The 22104-nt window shown below is 39.3% G+C and overlaps 1 protein-coding gene across 19 annotated transcripts in view; it reads right to left on the bottom strand.

Moving 5' to 3' along the window:
* Window positions 1-346: 346 nt before the first annotated feature.
* Camk2d (calcium/calmodulin dependent protein kinase II delta) overlaps window positions 347-22104 on the bottom strand; it is a 298536-nt gene continuing 276778 nt past the window's right edge. For 17 of the 19 annotated variants that reach the window (XM_063260693.1, XM_063260692.1, XM_023564349.2 and 14 more), the window contains 5 exons: window positions 12065-12140; window positions 6867-6961; window positions 5667-5895; window positions 3696-3791; window positions 347-2404 (listed from right to left, as the gene is read on the bottom strand). In XM_063260693.1, coding sequence (XP_063116763.1) covers window positions 3725-3791; window positions 5667-5895; window positions 6867-6961; window positions 12065-12140 — 467 coding nt within the window. In that variant the 3' untranslated portion in view covers window positions 347-2404; window positions 3696-3724. Of the gene's footprint in view, window positions 2405-3695; window positions 3792-5662; window positions 5896-6866; window positions 6962-12064; window positions 12141-22104 lie in introns of those variants that run through there. The other 2 variants (XM_063260695.1, XM_063260696.1) reach the window with 2 other exon arrangements.

The following is a 22104-nucleotide window of genomic DNA, read 5'->3' on the forward strand; positions in this document are numbered from 1 at the left end:
AAAGAAGCTGAGGTCTTCCATCCACTCCAGTTCATGTGGGGTGGCAGGGGGTGGTGCTTGCACATGTGCTGGAGAAGAAAACACTGACATGTTCTATGGTTAGATTTGGGCTACTGGGGAGCACCCTGGCAGCTGAGAGAAGGATGGGTCACAGGACTCGGTTAACTATTTTGTTTTCAGCAAAATTTGGAGAGACCACTGTCTTGTGTACAGAGAATAACATGCTATTGTTGCCAAGTACAAGTCATTAGGTACCACATGAGGTCACAGCAGCCCACGCTGCCCTTGGCCTTCAAAGCATGCAGAACATATGGTATCTCTTCCTAAGAAATAAAGATGGACTCAGTTTCAGCAGAAATCACAAATTTATTAACTCTTAAATATATTCCATCAATCATTTACCATTATGACAAGAAATATATACAGTGTTCCATGGTAAATTGCAGTGTTTCAAAATGATAAAGATAATAAATGTGTAATTCAGTTGTGGTGCAGAGAATGAATCACGATTTCCTCACAGCTGAGTGTGGAAGACAAACTTGATCTACAGAAATACTTCAACACCACATGCTAAGTTAAAAGTGTAAAAATAACCACTCTACACCTATGTTTTTAATACATGTATGCCACGTATAGCCGCTTCACAAAAAAGTAAAAGAAATTAAGAAGAGAAAAATGAGGCCATTACTTTTCACAGATCTCATTGGCAGGTTAACATGGCTCAATACATTTACTGTATATATTTACTTTAAATATATATTGTTTTAAATTGTGTAATAATTATCAGAAAAGCTTCAACCCATCTATCATATGTCCACTAGCAACAATATCTAAGGTTATTAGTAATCAACACAGAAAGGTGAAATATGAGAAAAGTGAGTTATTTTTTGTTTTTGTTTTTTGCTGTTTTAAAAAATAGGCTTCTGAAGACTGCAAGTAACTATGGTTAAAATAATGTCGATGGAAATTCCATGCACTAACAGCATTTCAGGGAAGAGAAAAAGCCTCACAGGAAATGCATCAACAGAGGAGAAACAAGAAGCACAAAGGAAACTGGCACATTTCCCTTTTCTTTTTGTTTTAAACTGGAAAATCCTAACTCCATGGAGGAAGATGATATTGCGACTCAAGAGGAAAGCTGAAGTAGCCCAGGTCACAAAGATGAAGTTCAAAACACGAGAATGGAAAATAGTCGTGAGCTCTCCAACTTTAGTAAATTAGTTGGGGACAAGGCAGGAGGGGCCCCTGCAGCTCCCAAGGTGGGAACAGTGCATTTGTGTAGAAGCCTCAGCAGCTCCAAACACGTTGTGCCCTGGCAACTGCCCCAGTGGCTGAAGCCCATTGGTTACAGTGGAGATAGCCTGGCTTTTAGCAGAAGTTCCAAGGATTCAAACACTTCCAACATAGTAAGGATACCTACATCCCAGTGGGAACTTAAGCAGAACTGAAAAATCTCAACTTAAAATCTTCTTTTCTGTGGGCCCTGCCTGAAATGATCAAGTGCTAGTTTAGCTCCCTCCAAAACACCTTGATTTTTATAGTCATTCAGCAAATTGTGCTTTGATTTTTTTCTTATACCCTAATTAACCCCTCCCCCCAAACAAAAGGAAAACAAAAATAAACACTGGAAAACCAAAAGAAAAATAAAAAAGGAAGTAAATAAAAGGAACAAAGAAATAAGATAAAATCAAGAAAACAGATTTGAGAAAGGAAAAAGAAAATCAATTCATTGAATTCACCAGAACAGTGTGAATATATCTGAAAGTAACCAAACTTGTAAATGATGTGAATTTTTCCAGTTTACATGGTTTGACCAAAAACAACATGGCTTTCAATGGTAGCAAATCATCTGACTACTTTCATATGTCATATTTTTTATCTCCATATCAACCCACTTTCACTGTGTAACAGCAAAGCTCTCAGTGAAAACTACTCATTTCAACCAGGGTCACACCAGGAAACTAAAGGTATGTTTTTAAACCTTCAAACAAAAACCAAAAAGCAAGAAACAAGCTAAAATACATTAATGGCAGAATTCTAAAAAATTTACATTTCTCTTACAAACTCATTCAGAGAACAACAATTTTTAAGTCTGTTAGATCTTGGCATACACAGAGAACCTTGATAAATATGTTGTACTTGGAATATTGTGGAATTCCTCTGTCTCACCTCCCCTGTGGTTTGCCAACAGTCACTGACGTGTGCATGGAGCATCGCCACCACGGAAGTGTAAACAATGTACAGGAAGGAAGAGATGACAAGATGACACATTGCATATGCATTACGTGGAGACCTTCACAACTTCATGCACTCAAACATGCATGAAGAGGAGGAGAGGATAGCTGAGGGGCCACCGGGGTGCCTCAGGAACAGAGAACGCAAAAGTGGCACTGGGGATGATTAGCTGGAAGGAGAAAGAGGAAGAAGTAAGTGATGTTATTCTACAAGTTGTCACTAGGCTGCTTTGCCACAGCTGTGACTAGGCTACAACTTCACAACTCAACCAAACATTGGACAATACTACATATAGAAGTTTGCTTGGAATCATTACAAAATAATAAATATACTGTCAAGCAAAGACAATGTTAATATAGGAACTCAGTGGTATCTCTGTGTTGACACAAAGCTAAGTTAAAACAGAGGTAGGGTCCCAGGCACCAGCCGTATTATTAAGTCTAAGTGTGCATTTTAAGCAATCATATTTACTAAACAAATTTAATAGGTTAGTATTATCATTTGGTTAAAAGAGACTCAAAGTTTAAGTTCATCCTTAGCTTTTTCATTATTCTTAGATTACTTGGGAAATAAAAACTTGAAGTCAATTCAACAAGGAAAATAGTATTAAGTATGGAGAAAACATGATCATTATTTTATTTTATTTTAGAGACAGGATAGTCTAGGCAGGCCTCGTACTTGCTATGATCCTCCTGCCTCAGCCTCCTATGCACTGGTATTACAGGCATGCATTGCCACACAAAACATAATTATTCTCATTTAATCCTTTCAAGAAATAGCTAAAGCGCTATTTTTAAAAGCTTTTCTAGGGTTTAGTCTTTGAGTAGGAAAATATTCATAACAGCACCACACATATCTTGATCCTAATCCAAGTTTAAGAAACAAACCTTTAAAAGCAACATAGACAAGGATTTAATTAAAGTCAACTTTCAATTATCCTCCAGAATCACCTATTTTGTGTGCTTTAAATTTCAGCTTGATTTCCTCCCATGGCCTGTCCTCATGTCAAGTACCATTATACTCAGGCAGGCATGGCCAATTCATTTCAGATTAGCCAAAGTCAAATGCTTACAGGAATTGCAACTTTCAGAAAAACAGTTAGACACCAAAGGACTCTGAAGCTTAATACATTATTAGTCTGGATAATTGAGAGTCGTTTGAATCATCCCAGGCATAACCAATGTTTGATGTAAGAACTCTAGATTCAAAAATGACACAATCCAAACACTGAATAAAGATCTTTCCCAGCATTAATACCTTTAAAATAAGGGGTATGCTGTATAATAGGGCTGGTTGTTAAACTTAGGAGCTCATGCAAAACTGCGATAGATTGGGACATTATCTTGTGTGTACTTCATGGACTGTTATTTGAGCAAAGATCCTCAAAGGGAAGGAAACAGCCATATAGCTTTCAGCCACCAGCTCCAAACACTAGTATCACGGAGCAGGATGCTACTTACAAGACCCACATGTGAATGGTTCTCAGGCCTTAGATGTGTTGCCACAAAGAGATGCCTCCTGAGAAGTTCTCTTTTCCACTTGGAACACAGGGTGGCCTATTAAGAGAAGCCTCACTTAAGCTCCCTGGCATAAAAGGAAGTTTTCTTAAATAGGCTCTATCTCATCAACCCTTGAGGGAACTTTAGAAGGACCTAATTCCCTGGTACTGCCAGAATATAATCCCTTCTATGTTAACCGTAAAAAAACCACACACACAACAGCATGAAAACTGGTATCTTCATTATCTTCATATTCCCTTTGTATTTTTTCTTTCTTAAATGGCTATTGTTTTGGAATATATTTCAAGGTATTCTTTTATGTTTGTCTTTGTTGATACTTTTTAAAATTTTTTCATGAATCCAACACTGACACTGTTATTAAGGCTATGGAGAAGGCCTTTGGAAACCACTGTGTATGTTATCTAAGAAGTCTCTGCAGTGAGCTGAATGAGTCTGAAACCCATCTCACATGCTCAAGTATTAACAGGTAGGCTGGTGAGAGAATTTGGAGAGATCAGCAGTGAGAGGCCAGACTTCCGAATCTAAATTCCCTTTCTTCTTTTCATCTTGTCCCACGTCACTGATACAACCGATTTCCTTTTTTAGTCTTTACTCCAGTTGGCGCCGGTTTGCCTTGCCCACCACTGACCTACCATTACTTCATAAGCCTCCTTTAGCAATCTGTGTCTCCAAATGCCCTGTATCGTGACCTTGTCCAAAATTCTCTCATATGGAAAGTGTACATCCAAACTGTTACTTCTAGCAGCTTGTTTATTGGTTTCATTCTACAATAAAGTTGACTATAAATTTTGTGGTTCTGTTCCTTTGGCATCAGTGATTAGTTGTTTTCTAAAAAAGAGCACATGTTCCTTGAGGGCAAAGTCTCCCCTCTCACACAGGGGAGATACTGAGGACCACAGAATAGAAACTGACATAGAATCTGTCTGAGGTACCCCTTGCCCTGCCTTGTGAGCTGGTTTTGGAATGTGGTAATCCTCTTCCTGTCAGTCATCCATGGGATGATGCTCACAGAGCAGAATGAAGTCTGCTGAGGACTACAGAGGGAAAACTAGCACCCTCGTATAGGGCTATATCTTCACTTGTTTCCTTTATGATGTTAAACTTGCCCATTCAATCACTACTTCTTTGCTGTTCCAAGAAAAGCACCCCCCCACCCCGCACAGGCTAATAAATTGGTGGCTAGTTCGAGATTCTTGGTCTTTTTTTTTCAGAGAACACTGATTCTCCCAGAGCCCTAGTTTGTTGCAGTTCTTCTCTTGCTCTTTTTCTTTCTCACTGTATACTGTTACTCTGGGCAGGAGACAGGAGACTCCCTGCAGGGGTCCCTGAAAACTGGCACTCTGGGAAAGGGTCTCTGATAGTGAAATACGGAGACGTACAGCAATGTTGGTCTAATGATTGGAAGTCAAGACTGATGTTTGAGGAAGAGTGGTGAGGCAAGAATACACTACAGTACTTAATTTTTTTTTAAAAAAATGTTGTTCTATAAATGTTTCCAACTGTTTGTACCTGAGCCCAGGAGGTCATCAATGAAGTTCAGCTCCTGACAGTCCATGGGCTGTTTTGGAAACTCGTTCTTATGCTTTTTCCTACAGTCTCTTTCTCTGCCAATTGTGAAAACTAAATCATAAATACTTTGCCTCATTACACAAATTCTCTTGATTTGAACTCATGATATCAGCCTGATACAGTGGTTTCTAGTTCCCATCTAAATGATTGCTTTATGCAGTTCTCAACTCGCACTGCCTGTGTTGACTGATCTTCCCGGGGAACTACACACACTTCCCATAGACGCCTGGGTTCCAACCACCAGCACCAAATAACATATACCATGCTGTTAATAACTGGATAGGTAGAAGGAGCTGACTGTGGCTATATTGACCTAGAAGCCGACAGCTTGGGAATATTTACTTGATGGGTACGGTGGGTGACCCCGAGCGATGAAAATGAACATTCTGCCACTTTCCATCCCGGCGATGCCACACGCGGGTCTCTTCTGATTGCATGGTCTTTGGCATCCCGCTGCCATCCATGTACTGTGTGAGCCTAATGTATGCTATGCAGGCAGCATCGTCCCCTACCAGATGCACGTGGGGGTTCAGGATGATGGTGTGTATTGGTTTATTGCTTTTGGACAAAGCTGAAAGAAAAACACATGAAAATAAATTAATTTCTATGTAAACTAAAACTAGTAGTAACTTCAGTGCTGGTCAACTTACTGATAGTTATGATACTTATTGAAAATTATGCTATTTATTCACTCTTTAATTAACTAAAACTCTAATTATTTGCACTGATCCAGTGCTGAGCACTGTAAAAAGTATAAAAACACAAATAAAAATAGGTAGAATATTTTCTCTGGTTTCTTTTACAGGTGCTTTTTATGCTACTCTGGAAATTTGATCAATAGAGGAACAGCTAAAGAGATTTATTTATTCATAAAGGAAAATGGTTAGAAGCAGAAGTGTTAATACGAAGAGAGGTAGAAAAGGTTTGTGCATGGCAGATGTATTTCTGCATCTCATCTGGGATTCTTAGAGGCAGCAGAGTCTGTTCCATGATATTCTTTCAATTAGGCATCATTTAGCCTAATTCCACACTGTGGTATTAGCTGTGCAGTGTGTGGTTCTAGGCTTGTATCTGTTTTTTGACTAAGTAGTTCTGATTGGGGTCTAGCCATTGGTGCTTTGAAAGTGGCAACACATTCTGTATGTTAAAGTTGCTAAGCTGCCAAGGCTCAGTGAGGTCCTCCTGCCTGAGCCTCCTCGAGAACTGGGATTATAGGAACATACCACCACACCCGAGTCTACCTTAGTTTTTACACAAAGGCAAATATTTTTCAGGGTAACAGAACTTTCATGTCTCATCATCTGTTAATCCTACTTATCCATCTATCACATGTCATCTATCTATCTCTGATTATCTGTCATCTATCTCATCCATCATCTGTCTAATTTTGAATTCCAAATAAAAAATGTTACAGTGCAAAATGCTGGATAACAGTATAAATTTTCACTGTCAGGAAAAAAAAAGCCAAACAATCTGCAAATTTAGGAGAAATTCAAAGGGAAGCTGAACAAGGTGTGTTTCCAAATTTAGAAAGCAATGTACCATTTTCGAAGTAGAATCGGTGAAAGTCCATTCCTTCAACTAAGTTACCCAAAGCTTCAGGTTCGAAGGCAGTAAGGCCTGGGTCACAGATTTTTCTGGAAGAGGAAAAATAATGAAAATGACCAATAAAAACATTGCATATGTTTTTTTGTTGCCTGTGTAAATATTCTTATGAGTCAGTGAATAAAGAGCCTCTAAAAATCACTAAAAAGATAAACTTTCGATTTTGGACCTTGGTTAGCACAGTGGATTGAGCAGCAGACTCCAAAAAACATTTTGCAGAGAACTCTGAGAGGGACAAACTAATGCAAGTGGCTCAGGCCCAAGTGTCTCCTTTTTAAACTTTCCACTTTTTAATTTCGGAGATGAATTATTCAGTTTTCATAACTCTTGATTTAAGTTTGTAATTTTAAAAGATATTTCTTAAAAGTCCTACTTCAAGTCTAAGATATGCTCCAAGTTTACTTTTAATTCTAGAATTGAATGCTTTTGGAATAATGTTTGATGGTCACACCAAAAATCTGTATTATAATTTACTTGAAGAAAGATACCACATCCTATACTTTCTAGAAATACCCACAAGATTTAATTGAGCTTGTATCTAATGTTTACCTTACTTCTCAAAACAAATCGATAGGCAATTCAAATCATAATTTCCTTTTCTAATTCCAGAAATAGAATTCAGCAAAGATACACAAAATTCTAAACATTTGGAGAAAACTAGTAGAATTTCTCTGGAGAAATGTACACATCATTTTTATTCAGTAAAGAACTTTTATATATCTACATTAGCACATATTCTTTGAAGCAAGCAAATATGACAAAACAATTGATACCAGAATAGAGGTTAATGCAAAATGCTCCTCTCAAACAGCATTACCTATAGACAGTAAACAGGAATGATTTAAAAAAGAAAGATGATTTGAGTTGGGCTTTTAAGGATGAGTAACTCTTCCAGGTGTGTGGAAGGTGAGGAGCAGCAGGAGGACAGCATGTACTGTGGTATTCTACTAAGAGTCAAGCGTATTTGGGGACTGATGTTTAGTTGTTAGATGTGACGAGTACTGGGCAAGGGGGCTATTCAAGCCCCCTGGAAGCACTGGGGAAGATCATTTCCTTTGGTCTGCAAGATCAGGGTAGACTTCTGGGCAGCAAAATCTGTATTTTGGAGAACTAAAGGGAATTTACAGTATACATAAAACAAAAAGATTTTGGCCTATTTGCCCATTTGCCAGTAAGTGCAATACAGTAGATCCTATCTAATTCTGTATGCAAATTCCCTTTTTAGGAGGCAAACTTGCTTAACTGTTCAACAGAAAAACACATTTCAAAAGTCTAACTTAACAATGTTCTTCAAAGTGCAGGACTGTTTACAGAATGTGGGACTAGAGATCTGCACAGAATGCTTTTTTAGGCTAAGAAAGTATGGTACTTATTTCATGTGGTAAGGAAGGCCTTAAAGACCAAGACAAGGGTAGGATTACAAATTTCACCTCATGCTGCATGTTGAACAGCTCAAAACAGAGAGAGAGAAAGAGAAAGAGAGAGAGAGAGAGAGAGAGCGAGAGAGACAGACAGACAGAAAGAAAGAAAGAAAAAGAAAAGTCTTCTTATGGTACAGGAATTTATTCTACCAGTGGTTATTATTTCCTCTATAAATATGGGTTTTGATTGTCAGTGAACCAAAATTTCTTACTATCTTGCATCAGTTCTGAGATCACCCAGGAATTGCTGTATTATAATGAATCTCTTTATCCAAATTTCAAGAATCAACTTATTGGAAAACTTATTTTTTTTTTATTCTTGCTTGCTTTCCTTACAATAGCTTTCCATTAATAAAGGATTCCCAAAATAGTTACTAGATATGTGGCTATGTGTGCTTTGAGCAGGGAGACAGTGCAAAGCAATACATTCACCAGTTCCAGAAGCTTCTGAACAAAAGTGCTCTTGGACTACCCTTGGGCCTCAAAGGACAAAAGCAGACCCTATCATGGACCTCCTGAGTAAGGAATGAGTGAACTGACCAGAACCAAGGAAGGCTGTTATCTAAAATACCCTACTTGGTGCTACTTGGCCATAAAGAAGGATGAGCTCGAGACATTTATAACTAAATGGTTGCACCTTGAGACTATGTAAGTGAAGTAAATCAAGCACACAGGTGTAAATACCACATTGTTTTGTTCGTGTGAGAAATCAGAAGTGTAAATAAGGACAAAACTGTATTGTGAAGTAGGAAGAAAATGTTCAAATGAGAAGGGAGAAATTAGGAGAGAGGAAGGAGAAAGGAAGAAAGGGAAAAGAAAAAATGAGAAAAGAAGGAAAAAGTGGAAACAAAGTTTCTGTAAATACGAAGGGGAAGAAGTGTGGAAGGGAAGGCAGTGGAGTAGGAAAATACAGAATCAAGATATATCCTGGGTGGGTACAAATTCGCTATAATGAACGACATCAATATGGTATGTAAAATGTGCCAATTAAAAAAATATGCTATTCCAAACTATCTGAGAATTCAGGAAATATTCCTTGTTTGCCTAGCTACCACTGTGTCCTGTCCTTAAACCAAAACTACACAAGGAACAACCATTACCCTCAATGGAGGTATGCTATTACAAAAGGAGATGAAAGAAAACAGAATATTCCCATTCTTTGGAGAATCACATGGCCTTAGCAGGGTTGTAACTTCAATGAAAAGAATAAAAGAGAGCAGATTCTATGGCAAAACCTATGAATGATTGTTTAAAGGAGAACTGTCTTGGACAACAGAGTTCTCCCACACTACATTTTTTACTATTTCTTTTACTGTAGTATGCTTTAGTAGCTTATGCCAAAAAATTGATACATATATGTATAGGCATATGTTTGTCCATACATACATTTTGAAAAATTTATTTTTTCTACTTATTTTCAGTGCATACTGTTTATATGCCTTGTGAGGAATTCATACCTGTACACAACACATTTTAATTCCCTTTTTCATCATCTTACCCCTCTCCTTTCTCCATCTCTGGATCAATTTTCTTTTGAGAAAGATGTATTTCCCTCCTTCCTATTATCTTTTATTTTGCTCTTTATTTATAATTTGGGTTTCTCATATATGAGAAAATGGGATATTTAAGCTATGTGTTGGATTTATTTCACATAAAATTATGGTTTTTTTTGTACCAGGGATGGAACTCATGACCTTGCACTTGCCAGGCAGGTGCTTAGGCCACTGAGCTAAATCCCCAGCCTAACATTATGGTCTTAAAGTACCCAATTTCCTACATATGATTCAAGTTTATCGTGTTTTATAGCAGAACATATTTCATTCTGTACAAATACTACCTTTTCTTTATCCACTCATACAGCCACTTCCAAGATTTAGCTATTATGAACTGTGCTGCTATAAACATAGGTATGAACAGATTACTGAAATGTAATGCCTTTAGCTCTTTGGGAAGATCCCTAGAAGGAGAACAGGAGAATCAGCTCTTGGGCATTAGTCCCCACATTTAGTTACCTTCTTCCATAGCTGGTATTTGGTTGTTGCTATTGTCTGGACAGTGAATGTCTCCTAGAGGACAGGTCTCCAGTCTATGGTGCCACGGAAGGTGGTGAAGCCTTCAAGATGATGGGAGCATTGCACCCTAAAGTGTGACCCTAAAGAGTGCGGGCCCTTGCCTCTGCTCTTTCTTTTGCCTCCTGGCCACTAAAGGTGAACAGGTTTCTACCATAAGCTCCCTCCATGATGTATGCAGTCACCATGTACTGAAACCTTTGAAACTGTGAGCCAAAGTAAACCTTTCCTCTTTTTAAATTGATATTTCAGGCATTTTTGGTATGGTAATGGAAACCCAACAAAGCTATCCGTTTATAACTAATGAAAAAGGTAATATCTGCTTACGTAAAATTTGAAAAAAAATAGAAAAGCAGAAAAGTTTTTAAAAAAACTTTAGTGTAATTCTTTCCATTTTTAATACTTTTCTTATATTGCTTGAGTAATTATGTACATACACTTTTATATCCTGCTTTATTTTCAGCAAAAATATCACAAGTATTGTTTTAAGATCATGAGAAACTCTTCATGATAAAGACTTCCACTGTACTGAAGGTATCCATGACTTCTTAATATATGATGTTGGATTATATGTTGTTTCCAGCATTCCATGATTATCAATATTGCTACAATGTACTTTTATTCATATATTTTTACTCATGTTTTAGATTCAAAATAGATGTTCATGTTAAAGATTCTTTGCACTCAAGTTTGCATACACCTTACTTAATGGACATGAGCATGTTTTTATCAGTTTACTTGTAATTTATATTTCCTCTTCTGCTAATGGTCAGTTCATATCCACTTACTTTTTTCTTCTTTTTTTTCAATCTTATCCACTCAATAGTTTTAAAATTACAGTATACCAGTTTTGTTTCAATAAATAAATTTAACTTCCTAAAAAGATTATTATCTCTGCTTTTAAATTTCTGAATATTTTTCTAAGCAGAGATCAGAGACACATTTTTGCATTTAATGCTTTCACTCAAGTGGAACTCCCTCCATGTATAGAGTAAGAAGGCTTCAAAGGATATTACCCCCACTTGCTAACACAGAGAGACACATACTTTGTTCAATAAGTCTTATTTAAAGTCTTCAAGTCTTATTTAAAGACTTTCAAGTCTTATTTAAATTGAATGATTTATTTTTACTTGTGCAAAGTAATTCCCTTTACCTAGGACTGAGCAGTTTGTAAACTTGATATTAAGCATTAGAAGGCCCCTTCTAATTGCTGACTACAGTTCTCCTTAAGAGACAAACACGATTGAAATGCAGATAAAGCTGAGCTAGCTACACTTGAACTGCAACAGGAGACACTTGTGTCACCTTTGACTCTCTCTGTCCTCGCCCCTCTGCAAAACTGCAAAGTAAAATATTTAACTCCAAGTGCACACTTTTAAAAAGAACATGCTTTTCTGTTTTGTGACTTCTCCCACATGGATCACTTTCCCTGGAATGTGCTTCTTTCACATGGACCTGTGGGAGTTTACGAAGAAATTTCATTTACAAAGAAATCCCCAGGGTTTAGATGGGAAGTTGGGCTAGTACCAATCTTAAACACACTGCCATTTCAAATCTGGCATTAAATATGTATGAATTCAGATACATTTATATAAAAAAACACCTGCCCTGTGTATAGAAGTGAAATGTAAATGCATGAACTCACGTGTAAGCTTCAAAGTCCCTGTTGTTGATTGCTTCGATCAGTTGTTCAGTGACTTTGATAATCTCTTGCTTTCGTGCTAAAGGCAAAGACACCGTATTGGGTGAGAACAAATGATGATAACCGTATAAAATATTACTCTAATAAAATTGCTATTTTCCTTAAACAGGGTGTTAGTATTTAAGACACATGATGGTCCTTTTTCCACAATCCTACTGTTCACACTGCAAAAAACAGCAGCACCTACCTTTTCCTTAGAAACCAGATTTTCAGGTCTTTTAGCCCAGGTCTGCAGGGGAGCCTGGGTACACCTGACCTTTGGGAGTCTACAAGACTACATTCTATTGATCAGAAAGCAAGTCACCTTAGAAGGTCAGGTAGCTTTTACTGTCTTTGTCACTGTGACTGATCTTCTCAACACTTTTCCATTGTCCAGTAATCAACTGTTAAAAAGTTAATCTTAAACGTGGCATGGCAAAGTGTACCTGTGGTCCTAGCACTCTAGGAGGCCCAGGTAGGAGGATCACAAATTCAAGCCCCAACCAGGCAATTTAGTAAGACCCTGTCTCAAAATAAAAGTGATGAAAAAGGTGGAGAATATATTTTGGTCCTCAGTACTACACAAAGCAAAACAAAGAAAAAAAAAATCTTTGGGAAGCGTCACTCCAAGAATGCATTAAAAAGGAAGACGCTAACACTGTGAGGAGCATCCAATTCAGAGGAAATCTGCAAAGTGGAGAAGAGACATGCCTGATACATTCTCAATCTGAGAAATCTAGAAGTTTAACTAAGAGACTTAGCAGGGAGCCAGAATCTTTACTTTGTAAACATCCTGAGCTGCACAAGAGGGCTTGGAGGCGGTGTGTGTGCCACAGGCACCCTGGAGCGGGAAGGGGTGGTGCTGGTGGCCTGCTTACAGCACACAGGAGGAAAAGAGCCTTGTCCTTTCCCTTGGCGCTCTTGCTCCTTTTGCTGTCTGCTGCAGCCGGGAAGTGTTGCCCTTGCGCCAAGCCACTCTGCCTTTGGAGGCAGCAGATTATGGACTGAAGCCTCCACAAGCTGTGAGCTAAACAAACCTTTCCTTCCTCAATTTTGGGTGTTGGGTATTTTGTCTCAGCAACAAGATAGAAACCAATGTTGTGTATGGGGACAGATAAACAGATAGGGCCCATACTTGCTCCATATAGTAGTTACCCCAGCATCAAGCACTTATTGGTTTCTATTCCGAACTCACACAGACATTATTAATGGTTGATTAGCATAAATCTAACCTGTGCAGGACATTGTTTATGACTGCAGTGTTCTTTCCCTTTTTTAATACTAGCAGATTACACAAATGCTATCCCTGGACACTCCTTAGTTAAACCACATTATTTTTTGTTTCAAATAGTTCTTAAGCTTTATACACTATGTGATATGTTTTCCTAGTTAAATTAAAGGTTTTTCTTGAAGAATTTGTTTGTATCCCCTAAAAACTTTTGTCTAAGTGTTTTTTTTTTTTTTTTAGACAAGGTTTCACTATGTAATTCAGACTGGCTTTGAATTTGCAGTGATCTTTCTGCCTCAGCCTCCTGAATGCTGGGGTTACTGGTGTGTGTCACTATGCCTGGCCTGTCTACTGTTCTTAATAAAATAGTACAATAAGTTTGTGAACTTGTCCAATTAGACTAATTATAAACTTTGCTTGATTTCACAACACTGGTTCCTTACTTATGAAATTCCTGCAGGAAATATTTTAAGAATTAAATTTTATTGAACTTTAAGATCATTGTAATGGTCCCTGAAAGTTGCTACAACTAGACAAGGCAGTGTCACAAGAAGATACTTATAATTTGTTTTAGTGGGCAGTGAGACTACTACTCATGGAAAAGCTGGTTCTTGGTTTTAATGCTTATTGATTAAAGGAAAAAAAATAAGGCCAGAGGGTCAGGGATTTAGCTCAGTGGTGTAAGCACCTACCTGGTAAGCGCAAAGTCAGGAGTTCAATCCCCATTACAAAAAAATAAAAAAGATTTTTTTTGTGATTCCATTGAACAGATTTTAATCACAAACTTAAAAATTCACATTCACTTTGACTGTCCAGGTCATCAAAGTGATAATTTTCCTTACTTAAAAATAATTATTCTATGAACATAATTTGACTCCATAAAGACTGTGAAACGATACCATGACAAACACAGTAATAAACTATCCTATGACATATGATTAAATTTGTCCTTAAAATGTCCACTAATCATGTAAAAGTCTATATATTTTTCAATTCATCAGATAGGCTTCATATTTAGTCACCTTTAATTTATACAAATTAACACAATACAGGGCTTACGTCCTATACATATCTAAAATATTGCCCTTGTTCATTTGATTAATGAATATCAATCATGTATCAATCCTGAAATTCACACTGACAGACTAAGAGCAGGGCAAATCCGATGGCATATTTTAGTTCAGGTGACTCAGCTGTCTAAAGCTTGGTACCAGATCCTGAAAGCTGACCCAATTCCAAACCACAAAGGACGTTCCGAAGAGGAGCAACTCAGAAAGCGAGTTCATAAAAACACGGCAAGCAGAGCTCCTTCCTTACATGAAATCCTCTATTAACACATTTTTGTATGTAATATGGCTGACTAGAAAACTGCTGTTTGAAAACAACGCTAGTTTCTTTTTTAAAGCAGTAGCGAAGTTTATCTAAAAAGATAAAAGTGAAGACTGAGGGGGAAACTGGCTCTTCAGAGTGAGCGTGGGTGGAGTGAAAGAGCAAAAAGTAGATAAAAGTACACCCTGGAGAATACAGGGTGGCTACAGTGAAGAAGGCCACAATAGCCAACAATGTTAATCTTAAAACAAAACAAACAAATAGAAAAGAAAGAAAAATGATCCCAGCATTTGTGAAGCTGGGGCAGGAAGATTGGCAAGGTATGGACGCCAGCCCAGCCCACACAGTTCAAGGGGCACCTGAGCTACACAGTGAGACCCTGTCTAAAAACAAAAGCCAAAAAAAAAAAAAAAGAGGATGTCATTAGTGGAACCTCATCGGCTGAGATTCAGTTTACACAAAAAGTTCAGGGTGTTTCTTGAAGTTTTTGCAGGTCTTGGCAGAGCCAGGAACACAGTGTGCAACAGAAACGTGGGCTGTGGGCGGCCAGCCTCACTTTCCAAATTCCTGTGCAAATTATGTACTCATCAGCTCTCCAGTGTATTTCATGCTACAAGTGGCTTCAATTTGCTCCTCTACCCTCAAAGCAACACAAAAGCTCTGTAACGCACCCGGGCTCTTATGTGCGGAAACAGTAGTGGTGGAGTAGCAACATGGGCTCAGCCAGGATACCATGGTGCACTGTACAGTGGCGAGGCTGAGACCCAGATGCTTACAGTGGGCCAGTCCCTGAGGCACAGCAGGACAGGACAGCTGACTGCTTAGAGGAAGGCAGAGCTGGAGATGAGTCACTCATACACAACGTCAGCCTGAGGTACACAGCCACACATGCTGGGCCTCCTGACCAGAGGCAGGAGGACAGTCACTGTGCCGATCCAGGACAGTTCGGTGCTGGGCAAGGGTTTCTGTTCATCCCTCATCCCTCATACAGGGTAAGACCTTTCTAGAAGCCCAAGTGGGGAGCCCTTGAGTCACATTACTTCTCACCCCAGGATGTGGGGATAACGCAACATCAAGGAGGTCGTGGAATACTTGGCACTTCTTTCATGCCAGCGCTGGCCCTGCAATCATGGTATTTTTATTTCTAGAATCGAAGTACTTATGTCCATAACTACAGGTCCTAAAGTCCTACACATATCTAAAATATTCCCAGGGTGGGGAAACTGAGAAAAAGAAAGCAAGTAAAAAGGATGTTTCAGGTTCTGAGTGTCATTACTTTCCACAAAAATATACCAAAGAATTGGGTAGATTTCCATTGAAATTGGAGGCCTTTTTCTAAAGAGGCTTTGGAGAATTAGATAAACATGTGAATAGTTCCAGTATTTAAGAAACAGCAAACAAGCCAGTAAACAAACTCATAGTCGAGAGTAAGTGTATAAAGAGACAATTTAGCAATTTCCATTTCTCTGCAACAGCAAATCTGATCACAAGCGTGCTTTGAGGTATGCAACAGCCACCACATCTGTGATAATCAGTAAGTTGATTTCTCTTTCTCCTCCCTTCCTTCTTTTCTTCCAGAGATGGAAGACTGGGTCTCGGGCATGCTGGCCAAGTGCTCTACAGTGAGCTGCATCCCAGTCCTCCTCTTGAATCACCCACCACTTGTCTGACATGTACCCTCGCTGGCCCTGTTGTCCTACTCTCTGCACTTTAAATCTTTTTATTCTTTTAAAAGGTTTGATTGGAGGCCCTTTTCTCTTCTACAACTGGATTTTAAGAGTTCGATTCTTAAGAGTTCAAACTTTTACTTTTTTTTAATTTAAAGGGCATAAAACAAAACAGTGACAAGACAGTAGGAAATCCACAAAAGTTATTATATTGCACATTGTTAACCTCTAAATAGTTGCTCAGACAATTGGCTTTGGCTTGCAAAGTCAATCAGACACTACAAACATGAGGTTGTTGCTTTACTTTAGTGGTTACCATCTCAGCCTGGGTGCTCTGAACCAGCCAGTTGCTCATGGGGGCGAGGCATTTTCCTTCCTAGTTCTTCCGGCTGGTAGGTCCACTGCTCGGGCACGATGGGCTGTGTAGCTTCCTTTCTGGTTCTTGTCAGCTGGAACATGGGAGACTGTGTAGCTTTCTTTCTGGTTTTTCTCAGAAGATTTCATTTCTTAATAGTTTTTGTATGCCAGTGCTTTAAATTGTAATCTATGTTATGTTACAAAACAAACTGCAATAATTTAACAGTTGTAATTGGCCTGTGTGTGTGGGGGGGAGGTATTGGGGACTGAAACCAGTGCCTGAGCACTGAACTGCACCCTCAGTGCCCAGCCCCCCAATCCTTTTAAAATTTTTAAATTTTGAGACAGGATCTCACTAAATCTCCAAATTGCCTAGGCTGGGCTGGGCTTAGACTTATAAGCCTCTTGCCTCAGCCTCCCAGAGCACTGGGATTATAACTGTATGGCTCTATTTTCAGTTCTAGAATGAGGCAGGATTTCTGTCCATAAAGTAGGAAAATTGATCCATTGAGTGTAGCAAGCATTTCCACTCACAGGAAAGTGCCAAAGAAAGCAGAAAAGAAAAATCACCACTTAAAAATTACTTTTCTTATCCAACAGGATGAGGAGACAGGACTGGAAAGTAAACAACTGGTTACCTTTCTCTGTGAAAAGATAAGAGCAGAGGAAAAGGCACCCTCCTGCTCCCTGAAACTGGCCTGCTGGGGAAATGTGACTGTCTTCTCCCTAACGCTGACTTCCGGGAAGGTCAGATAAACCACTGAGTTTCAGCTTGGTGTCCTGGAACTTGGGCATGAGTGATTTCATTCTGATTTTTAATCTCATCTATTGAGAGGCAGCGCTGGAACTTAATATAAAACAAAAACTGTAATTTTCATTTCACAACCTGAGTCACTTTTAGATTGCTGACTTGCTCCCCTGGCCTTCCCTCCAGATCTGTGTGTCAGGAGCATCTGCAATTTTGTCGTGACTGCTTCACATGCACCGGGAGCCCAGCATCCCTGTGCTCAGCTCACCCCGTTACTGGCATGAACCTGCATGTGCTCTCTGAAGATCCAGGGGATCCACAGCGGGGAATCACATGCTCTGTCTCCAGGTGCAGCAAGGAAGGAGTCTGAGAGTCACACGACTCCTTCATCCCCTCCAGCCAGCCAGCGGTTATGTAGCCTTTGCTTCCCAATGTCTGTCCACCTTGTACTCTGCTGCCAAAGTGCCACGAGGCATGAGCACCTTTCTGCTTTACTTTTCTTCAAATGTGCATCATCACAGATAATCTCCGAGGTTAACCTTCTAAACCTTTATCACCACTGCTCTTTATCACTGTTTGTAAGATAAGTGCTAGAGACACAAAGTCTTTTCCAGTCTACATCCTCCTCATCTCACTGGACCCCTCACAGCCTCTGTCCCTTCCCTCAGCTCAGGAGCCCCGAGGCACACACGATGCTCAGTCTTCTGGGAAAAGGATGCCCATCTTTGCTCCTCAGTCCTTGTAGTTTGATCTTCACTATTATTTCTTCAGTAAAGCCTTCCCTGAGCCTCCTGTTAGCTCAGGTTCCAAGGAGGCTATAAATTCACACAAATTCTACTCTTGCTTCTTCCTTTTGATGGGGTTTCACTTGTTTATTGTCCAGCTTACTCTTAAACTCTTGGTTTTAATTCATCATCCTGTCTCAGTCTCCCAAATATCTGGGACTGCAGATGTGTTTTTATATTTGCTTTTAAAAATCACTTAGAGACAAGCATGGCTATGTATTCCTATAATCCCAGAGCTCTGGGAGGTTCAGGCTAAGGATTGCAAGTTCAAGCCCAGCCTGGGCAATTTAGTGCTTTAGCAAAATGCTGTCCAAACAAATACAAAAACAAAACAAAACCCAAAAACTAAGCAAAACTCCCCCTGAACATGTATCTCACTTTAAGGCCCTAGGTTCAATCCATATCATAGAGGTTGACGGGAGGAGCAGCCATCATCTCTGCATGTTTACTGTGTATATTTGATTAATTCATTTTTTCTGTTGCCTTGGTGGGTAGTGCATCACTGTAACACCAGCATCTAACAGTTACACTGCAGAGGGGAAATAGTCAATAGATATCTGACTGAACAGCAGATCCACAACAAATTCAACTGGCTTCTAATTCTTGAGTCCTATGGCCTTTGCAATGCATGACCTTTCATCAGTGATGCTCAAATCACCTCTATAAATCTGTAGAACTTGAGCTGTGGGTGTAGTTCAAGGGTACAGCATATACTTGGCACATGTAAGAATTTAGCTTTGATATAAAACTAACGAATGGAAATGATCTAGGTATAAAGCAGCATGACTTACTATTTACCAGCAATGAAAGAAAATACTGTTCTCAAACTGCTCACCGCATCCTTTCTCATCCTCACTTCCTCACTTTCACTAATGGAACCACATCTGACCAGTTTCTCCGCTTCAAACCCAGTGTCTTCTGGACTCGCCCTCCTGCTTCTGTCTCCAACCACAACCATCCACAAGTCACTGAGTCTCATCGGCACTTACACTGAGCCTGCTGTCAGACTCTTCACCATTTCACTTACCTGTCCTCAGCGATCTCCATCACTCCTGTGGCTCTGGGGAGATGCCCAGGTCTCCAAGGCTGAGCCTATATCTCTGCAGGCTCCTCACTCATAGTTCTAAAGCATGCCAAAATCTCCAGCTGTCCCAATCTGTCAGCCCTGCTCATCTTCCATACGCAGGCTCTGTTTTTCTTCAGTTTTTCATCCTGGACAGTGGCATCACTGTCTACCCAGCTGCTTATTTACCTTGTCAGTTCTTCATGCAGTGGATCATTTGCTCCTCTCCACTTTTCCAGTATTTTCTTGGAATTGTGGAATGAACCCAGAACCTCTGCACCCACTTACATTCCCGGCTCTTTTTTATTATTATATTTTGAGACAGGTTCTTACTAAAATGCTAAGTTGTCCAAGGTGGGTTTAAATTTGTATTTCACCTGCCTCAGGTTCCTTGTATGCTGAGATTACAGATATGCATCACCACTTGCAGCTGTTTCCAGACCTCTTCAGAGACAGTTCTTCCTCTCTTGGCCCTGGGCACAGCTCTGATTGGGACTCTCACAAGTTCTTAGCCCTTCATGCTCTGCAGTCTTCTAGAATATCAGTCTGTCTGGCCTTCCATTGCTGCCTCAGTTGACACTGTCTCCCCAGTCCTCTTGAGAACTTCAGTCCTTCCTCTAATCTCTAAAGCCAAAGCTCAAGCCTCTTAGCTTTAAAGGCCTTCCTCTCTGTTTCCAGTTGATCTCTTGACATATTCTTTCCTGAAGGGCTCACACAGAGCCCACCGTTCAGCCATGTGAGGCGGCCGACAGAGCTTTAGCGAGCCCCAGCTCTTCGATGACTGGGTCTATCCTTCAAAGACTTCTGAAAACTTCCCCTCTTTCTGCAGGAGGCCTCCTTCATTACCCAATTCCAATGTTATCCTCTCTGTACTGCAGGTCTTGAGGGTTCCAGATCCAGTGCTTTTATCCTACTAGGTCTTTGCTGCATCATCATAGGATATTCATACATCTGACCAGGACTTGAATTTTGAACACTTAGACTGTACTAAATCAATGTCTATAGTACATGATATATGAGGTATGACTCAAAAATATGGTGATGTTTAAATAAAAAAAAACAACACTGCCAATAACTTCCCTCCAAGTCTCTCCCCCTTGCTTCAAACACACTTATCTCATCATTCTTCCCACTTTTCACAAGTCCTCTTTCATGAATGTCTTTAGTTCCGCTGTTGTAGTTGCCTTGATGTCTTGAATCAATTCAAAATGTTTAAACAAGATAGTGTATCTTCATTCAGTTTATTCAGCAGAACTGACTTCTGGCTCTTCCCCAAAGTCAAAATGACCATGAAAAGTGAAACTGATAGGATAATTGTACTCTGAGGGGGCCTACTTTGAAGGAGCTTAATAGCAATGTGTCTTTAATAAGTTTTTAAAAATACACTGTATTTTTGGGTCACATCCTCTACATTGAAAACACTAGATAAATGCCAAGTATGTAGATGGTGATCATGTCTGATAGCAGGATGGAAGTGACTGTGCTGTGACAGCATTCATGAATCTTGGATCTTTCAGGCTGGGTAGGCAGAAAAATCAAAATATACAAGGGCCGGGGATTTAGCTCAGTGGCATAAGCACCTGCCTGGCAAGTGTGAGGTCCTGAGTTCAATTTCCAGTTCAAAAAAAAAAAAAAAGAAAGAAAAATCACAATACAGTAGACTGTTGCAGTGCTTTAGATAATGGAGGAACAGAACATTTAATTTGTAAAGGGTAAGTGAAACTAGAGACTTCTAGTCAATGTTTAACCTTATTGCTTCTTTTCAAGGTGTTGAATGTACACAGCCTAACTATTTTAGCTTGGGCTACTCATGTGTTTAGGCTGGGATTATTCCATTTATTGAAACTACTGGATGATCTGCACTAGTTAGAAATAAACGCCTGCAATGAAAGTTGGGACAGGAAATGAATTGAATTTATCCCTGCAAATTGATTTTCACTAGGATATTTTCAGAGTGTTACATGCTGACGTTTTTCAATGAACTGTGCCTGAAGATTACTTATTGAACAGTGAAAAGTTGCACAATTAAAATTGCTCCATAACGTTTTTTGGGTGTTATCATTTTATCTCAGCAATTCTGCCCACTCTGTCTAAGCCTGTACAGTTCTATTTCACTTAACTCCTTCTTCCTCCATGTCTCAGAAGTAATTCATTACTTGGTTCCCAGGACCTTGAAGGATGAGGGTTTGGTGACTTGCTCAAGTCATCTAGCAAGTCTTGAACCCCTGCCAGGGTTGGAGCTTTACTTGTCTGAGGTTTCCATCTACTGTTTAATTCACTCAATTGTGTTCCTTTCCAACCCACAGTGCCTAATTCAATATTTTGAAACCATAAATTTAAATGAACCAAGAAAATGCCTTTGAAGGTACTCTGGCAAGGTGACTGACTACTTAATTACTGGGCTAAGGCTGTAATTAATTATTACACCGGTTTCACACCACTAGGTGCCCTATGGCTGTATTGTCTTTCACCACACTGCCATTAACAACAACAACAACAAAAAAACCCTTGGGAATAGTTATCCTAGGCAAATATACAAATGGGGATCAGTTTCATACTGTTGGTAGTTTTAGAGAAAAAAGTTTCTATCAACTCAGCTATTCTTAGCATTCTCTGCACAATTAACACTTTATTTCTTGGTGACTTTTCCTATACTAGTCATCAGGTGAGAGTAATTTTAATTATTTTTGCTTTTAAAAATTCACACCTATCAAAGATTCTAGGATTGGCTTAAAAATCTATAGTATTTTATTGAAATACAAGGACTAACCATGACCAAATTTATGTGCAGTGATTTCAAAACGTCCTGTAAAGCTTATTTAGCCAG

The sequence above is a fragment of the Cavia porcellus genome, unplaced genomic scaffold (assembly GCF_034190915.1).
Source record: "Cavia porcellus strain 051 isolate PalLab524CR breed Dunkin Hartley unplaced genomic scaffold, mCavPor4.1 scaffold_14, whole genome shotgun sequence".
Lineage (NCBI taxonomy): Eukaryota > Metazoa > Chordata > Mammalia > Rodentia > Caviidae > Cavia > Cavia porcellus.